We start from the raw sequence: 7686 nt of genomic DNA on the forward strand, positions 1-7686 counted from the left end.
TTAATTTTTTATATACTGCATTCATTCTTCATTATAAGCGGTCGATTTTTTCTTATACTTTTATTCAGAAATATTAGTAGATTAATTAATGTGTTAATATTTTTAAAATAATATTTATATTTAGATGTGTTAAATTTAATTTTTCATATTTTAAAATAAATTAATAGTATTCAAAACAAGTATGTTTGGAAAATAACAATAAAGCACGTATTTCACAAGATTTATACATTAAAAACATATATAATACAATTTAAATTTAATGTCTTCAAATTAACCATTAAAATGTTAATATTTTGCATCTCAATTATTTATTTACTGTTAAATGTAGTTGGTAATTCATCGATTCCAATGTTGTAATTATATTAATAGCTTGCTAAGTATAATATTATACTACCCATATTAAAATATAAGAATTTATAGTCAAAATTATAGAATTTGAGAAAGTTGTTAATTTTTTTTAAAGAATCACATCTAAACACATATCAATCATAAAGTTTTTTTTTTCTCTATAAAATACTGTTTTATTATTTTAGTAAACTGTTTTTTGTTTTACTATTTAAAAATAAATAATTTCTTGTTAAATTATAAATAATAATTAAATATTATAATTTATAAATTTAATAACAGTGGTAGTTGGAAGCGGCCAATAGAAGCTCTTCCACCATCTACCACAATGTCATTACAAGGTCACTAAAACTCTACTCTTGAACTCTGCATGGTCATCAATTTCCTTTATTCTATTGTTATGTTTGTAATTTGTTATATATTTAAATTACTAACTTACAATCTAAAATTTGTATATATAATAAACTATTATTATATTAAATGTATCAATTAAAATTTTAAAAATTTAATACTCCTAAAGAGTTTTGTTGAACTCTGCTAGTATCGTAGTGACCACCACCACAATATTGTTAAATTAATAACAAATAAATTATTATATTTATTTTAAAATAATAAGAAATTTGTTTTTTAAAATAATAAATAAAATATTTAAAATTTAAGTGTGAACACTAAAAAAGATAATTACCTTTAGTGTCCGACTTTTACCTCATAAAATTACCTTCGGTGGAAGAAATTTATGAAAAAATAAATTTTAAATGATTAAGAACTGTTTTTTTGAAAGTAAGTTATAAAAAAAATCAACTTCAAACAAAACCAATTTTATTGAATAAAAACCAGTTTGATACAAATAAAGTAAATTTTAGATTACTTTTAAAAAATAGTTGATAAATTAACCACAACTAAAGCAACATGTGGCTTACTAATTTTATATAGAATTTTATAATTGATATGATTAATGGGATACACGTAAATAATTTTAATTGGTTCTGGATCAGTTATTTAAAAAAATTCAAAAACAATTTAGGTGTCATCTATAAATATTTGTCGACATATCCTAATAATAGATATATCAATTTTTTAATTACTCAATTTAATCACTATTATAAAATAAAAATATTACTTTTATGATCTTTAAAAAAATTTAATTAAATATAATTAATTTTTAAGATTTTGTCAAACACAAAATCAAATTTACTAACTTATCCAATTTAATATCAAACAATTAACTTTAGTAGAAAAAATGTCAAACAATAAACTATCCCATCAAATGTCTTTGAATTAAATGACACATAAATTAAGAATAATAATATTAAATAAATTAAAATAAATTAATTTTTATTTATAATAATTATAAAAATTTAAAACTTTTATCTTTATAATAATGGTTAGAAGAAACATATTTTTTTTATATTTTATTTTGGATGTATGACAATTTTTTTTTTTTTTGTCGACAATGAAATTCCAGCCTGAAACAAACTAAGAGGTTGCTATTATAAGTGTTCACCCATCTCAAGCAGACAAGCACTGTCGTCCAAAAATATATGTACTGTTCCGCTTACGTAGTACAAAATGACAGCTTTCTTAATTTCAGCAGCAAAACCTACAGATCAACCTCTTGCTCTAAACTGTTACACACCAACCAAACAATGCCTCTTCGGTCTCAATCATACAACCCATGTTTTAAATATGCCGAATATTACCCTGCTAGGATATTTTTTTATCTAAGTATCTCTTTTTTAAAAAGAATGTAATTAAATTGTCCTATTTTTTAAAAAATATATCAAATCATCTTATTTTTTACACCTTTTAAAGGTCATTCTTGGGATGCGACTAATAATTTTTATTTTTTTAAACAGTAGGAGGTGGCATCCAGAAAATGCAATTATGTATTATGTTTAATTTTTTATAATTATTTTAACAATTAAATAATTGTTAATTTAATTAAAAAAAATAATTTAAATATTTTTTAAAAAATAAAATTATATTAAGAAAATCAAATAAAATACATTAAATTAAAAAAAAATACATCAAATTTAATACGGTTGACAAAATGTATCAAAACAAATAATGTGTCTCTAATATTTTGTATATAAAATATCAATAAAATTTTATTTTGTTAACAATTCCCTCCTATTTTTACTTTCATCTAATAAATAATAATAATAATAATATTTTTAATTTAATAAACAAAAGCTAATACAAATATTTTTTAAAAATTAAAATAATATTAATAAAATAAAACAAAACAAAATAGAATTGGAGTTATTTATATTTTATTTAGTTTTATTTTATTAATATTATTTTAAATATTTTTATTAGTTTTTGTTTATTAAATTAACAATATTTTAATTTTAATTTTTTTTTATTAGATTGGAGTAAAAATATGATGAGTTGTGAACAAAAGAAAATTGTGTTGCTATTTTATCTGCAAAATATTAGTGATACGTTATTTGTTTTGACACATCTAGTCAACCACATTAAGTTTGATGCATTTTTTTAATTTAATGTTTTTATTTAATTTTTTAAAATATTTTATGTTAATTAAATTAAAATATATTTAATTGTTAAAATGAAAAAAAAAATTAAACTTAGTAGATGATCACATAGCTGTGATGCGACCTCTTATTGCATAAAAAAAAATCATTTAATTGGTAGCGTTACGAAAATGCGACCTCTTCAAAGTGCTAAAAAGTAGGACAATTTAATATATATTTTTTTTTATAGTAGGACAGTTTGATTACATTTAATTTATAAAAAAAAATGTACTATTTAAGCATATTTTAAATAAGTTTTTTTCAAATTATCTTTAAAAAATCGTGAATAATTTATTAAAAAGTGTTATCTGAAATTAAGTTAAAGGATCGCATGAACAATTATACTTAATTTTTAATTATATCATAAAAATCTCTTTTTTAAAATAAATAAATATAGAGAAAAAAAAAAAGATTTCGTAAAATGAATTAATTTTTTAACTAAAATAAAGTGACTATTTTAACATTAATTTAATAAGGTGGCAAAAATTAAAGATGGACAGTGTTGTAATTTTAAACACGGTTTGATTGTTTACGTATATAGTTGATTATGTATAATACACCTCCTGCTAGGTTAAGAAAATCAAAGTACCTTTCTTTGATTCAAATAAAATATAGAGACTTTAACATATTCAATTAATAATTTTTATATTAATAATATAATAAATTAAGAAATATAGAAATTTTAAATATTTAATTAATTTTATCACATTTATAAATATTTTATAATTATATATTATTAATTTAAATGATGTACATTTATTTAAAAATTTATTAATATCAATTTTAATAATTTGGTATTTTATTGTTCTTCGAATAAATATCATTCTTTTTAAAACAACTTATAATACATGAAATCGGTTGTCCGCAACAACAAATAAACATTAAATTCACTTCTGTAAATAATCAACTCTTATCAATGCGGACTTGATTTTCTTAGCTCAAATTTTACCCATCCACTCATTTTTAATTATAAGGTTTAATCGCAATTTTATTTCTCTTAATTTGGGAAATTTGTCTATTTTTTATTTTTAAATTTAAACATTTTAATTACTTTTTCGATTTTTTTTTACTAAAAGATGATGATGAAACCTATTTCGTATGATACTAAAATGATTATTATACCTTTTCAAATGCTCCAACAACTTCAATTTTACTTATAATTTTTTTTGTAATTTAACTAATCATATATAAATAATTAGTGTATCTAGATAGTTATACACTATGAGATTACCTCATTTAAAATATGTGAAAATACAATTTTTTTAGTGAAAAATCTTTAAAAATATCAAATTTGTTGAATTTTAAAATATGAGTATCAATTCTTATAATTTGTAAAAATAAGAAAACTAAAATTACCATTAAATCTAGTTATAGCACGCCAATGTCGTCAACTAAGTAGAGCTGTCAAAACGGACTATCCGATGCATTTAGGACCAGCCCTAACAGGTTGCGAGATTCTTCGGACCAAATAAAAAAACTTTTTTGATATCGAGAAAGTTGGCTTTTGTACCCCACAATTAATTTCATACCCCCTCAAATTATTAAAAACTCAAAATTATCTTTAAAAATTTCATTGATTGAATGGTAAAAAAAATTACTTTCAAATCTCATCCCTTCAACTAAATTTCGGGTACTTACATCTTTTCCATTAAATTTCGAAAAAGAAGTGGGTCCTATTATTCATTTGGACTCTTCGGTGAATCTCAGCCAAGAGCAGATATACAAAAACAACACTGCAGCTCAAAGAAGAAATGAAGTGACTGATGTTGATCAAAAGCCAAACACAAGCCAGTCGAATGCCGATCTAGATAATGCTTCTCAAGACGATCTTTCCTTGAGTCAAAAAGGAAGGCAGTTGCTTTGAAAAGAGAAGGAAAACTAACCGAGGCCAGGGAGGATCACCGACAGGCCTATATAATTTTGTTACCATGGCGCTGCATTTGAAATTGTGCCTTTCCCCTTTGAAACCTCAAATCGTCCCAACAAATCCACAACTTTCTCAAACCTTTAATTCTCCTCCAATTCCTAACAAGTGGAACATTAATGTTGAAGAACAAATGTGTAGCGCACTCATAAAACCTGTATGTCCAAATTAATTTTACTAGCTGCTAGTGCCTTTTCTAATATTCTTTTTTTTTTTTGTTGTCATAAACTAATTGAATTAATTCTGAACGTTGTTATTTGGCAGAGAGATTTGAGCAGTAAATATCACACTAAGGTGGTTAAGCATGAACTTAGAAGTGTTGGTGAAAATTCACTCAAAGGTTTGTGCATGATTGATGCCATGCAGCGCCTAAATATTGATTACCATTTCCAACAAGAAATTGAAACATTCCTAACAACACAATATGTGACTAATTCTTCTGCCTGGAAACATGATGATCTTCATGAAACTTCGCTTCACTTTAGGCTATTAAGACAACAAGGCCACTTTCAGTCTCCAGGTTTGTTTCTTTGTTTTTTTTCAAAGATTTTAACCATGAAACTCATACATATTAAGTATAAATATTAAGAATATTGTAGTATCGGCATCCCATCCAAGGTCGGCACAAGACCCAAATCACTAATTAAAATAATTAATTTTTCTAATAAACGAAAAAAGCCTCCCAAACAAATATAATATATTTTAGTATTTACTTTTTAAGGCAATTGAACGATCTACTAACGTATAGTTCTAAGTACAAGATGTGTCTAGAATAATAATGTAAAAAACAAACACATCTGAACACCAAATACAAACATAACCAGAATATTAAAACAGCAAACCAAACACTCAAAACTCTTTAATCAAAGCACAAGAAAAACTAGATTAAACAACGAATCAAATTTGACCATCCTTGATTGAAATCATAATCAAAATCTTTTTTTATATTTAAGCCAACCAACAAAGAAGTTTAACTCATTTCGCTGTCTCAAGAATGTTAGCTCTTTATCTCTAAAGATAATATGATTCCCCAATTTCCAAATAGCTCAAATGCACGCTAACCAAATAAGATTGAAATACTAATGCCATTTTCTACCAAGCACGCTTAATCCATCAAATTGTTTTCCGTGGATTAACATTTTAATTGAAAGGGGACCTTGAATGTCTAACCAAATAAAAATATTTTGCTAAACCAGTCCAAAAGTAGGACAAAATAGATGTCGATGAGTCCCAAATCAAATGTTGCGAAGTGCTTGCCCCATTTTCTCTTCATCTCTAACATTCATAAACCAAACCTCTGATGGAACACTATCAAGAATGTAGGGTGAATCAATGGTGAAAATTAATAATTGAAAATTGTGGTTTTGAGAAGATGATGGAGAAAAGAGAGAGATTATGGAAGATAGTTATTTACTGATTTTATTAGTATTTCAAAAATGGCATTAGTCTCTAAAACATTACACACAAAGTTATTTATATGGGTACAATGTGGAACCACTTAACTTGGCCCAAAATTAACATTTGAATTATTTACAACTTCCAATACACCACCTTAATTCAAATGCCCCACATTCTTCATGCTTAACTTCTTCACAAGTTTGTTGAACACTTCATTCGTAACGCCTTTCGTCAACAAATCTGCAATTTGTTCTTCGCTTTTGCAATACCCCAAACGTAACTGTCCGGAACTCACTAGTTCCCTCAAATAATGAAACCTCTTCTCAATATGCTTGCTTCTCCCATGTGCTATGGGATTCTTAGCAAGGTTGATGGCTGAAACATTGTCCATCAACAGCAAAACGGCTCCTCTCGTGTTGCTGTCCAGTTCACGCAGCAGGTTCACTAGCCACACAGCTTGGAATGCACACAATGAAGCTGCAATATACTCCGCCTCGCAAGAATAGAGAGCAACCACCGGCTCCTTTTTAGAACACCAAGAGATTGGTGCCCCTCTGAACATAAAAACATAACCGGCCGTTGATTTCCGATCGTCCTTATCTCTGCACCAATTAGAGTCGGTGTATCCGAGTAATTCGCAACTTTTGCCCATGTCATTTGCATGAAATAAAGTTCCACAGTCAAGAGTACCTTTCACACCAATACCCTTTTTACCTTTCGGTAAATCAACCAACATCCATGTATTGTTCCTTTCAATTGATTCCAGCTCTTCCTTCATAGCACACATCCAATTTGGATCGCTTAATGCCTCCTCCGTATTCACCGGTTCGGATTTGGCCATTAGAGCGAAATGAGTAAGATCACCCTCATTGTTGATCTCGCTATCTTGGAACAATTCACAATCACGGAGTCTTTGAGGCAATCCTCTTCGCCTTGTTGATCGTCTACTTGATTCACCTGTTTTGGTTCTGAAAGGTTGTTGTACAGCACCTTCAGCAGGCTGAAAATGCTGATTTTCCGGTAGAAAATCGATTGGCAAATCGATTTCCAGCTCTTCAGAGGCTCCAAAATGTTGATTTTTCTGCTGACAATCGAGTGGACAATCGATTGGTAAATCGATTTCCACCTCTCCAGGAGCAAAATTCTGATTTTTCTGCAGAAAATCGATTGCTGAATTGATTGACAATTCTACAGTAGCTCCAGGATTTTGACCTAAATCGATTGGTAAATCGATTGACACTTCACCAGTAGATCCATGATTTCGATTTTTGTGGCATAAATCGATTGGCAAATCGATTTCCCAAGCTGATATGACAGTTTTTCTGCTGTCAAACTGCCGTATCTCATCCACGATCACATCTCGACTAATTACGATCTTCTTGCTATTCACATCAAACAACTTGTAGCCTCCGATAGGATGATATTCGACAAGCAACATCATTTCACTCTTGTCATCAAGCTTCTTTCGAAGCTGTCCCGGAATAT

At 27.2% G+C, this 7686-nt stretch overlaps 1 protein-coding gene across 2 annotated transcripts in view; it reads left to right on the forward strand.

Annotated features, from left to right (window-relative positions):
• Positions 1–4549: 4549 nt before the first annotated feature.
• The window catches only part of LOC101503644 ((3S,6E)-nerolidol synthase 1-like), an 8041-nt gene continuing 4904 nt past the window's right edge, over positions 4550–7686 (forward strand). For both annotated transcript variants that reach the window (XM_004504850.4, XM_004504851.4), the window contains exons 1-2: positions 4550–4960; positions 5068–5323. In XM_004504850.4, the coding sequence (XP_004504907.1) occupies positions 4808–4960; positions 5068–5323 (409 nt within the window). In that variant the 5' untranslated portion in view covers positions 4550–4807. The remainder of the gene's footprint in view (positions 4961–5067; positions 5324–7686) is intronic.

This window comes from Cicer arietinum, chromosome 6 (genome assembly GCF_000331145.2).
Source record: "Cicer arietinum cultivar CDC Frontier isolate Library 1 chromosome 6, Cicar.CDCFrontier_v2.0, whole genome shotgun sequence".
Taxonomy (NCBI): Eukaryota; Viridiplantae; Streptophyta; class Magnoliopsida; order Fabales; family Fabaceae; genus Cicer; species Cicer arietinum.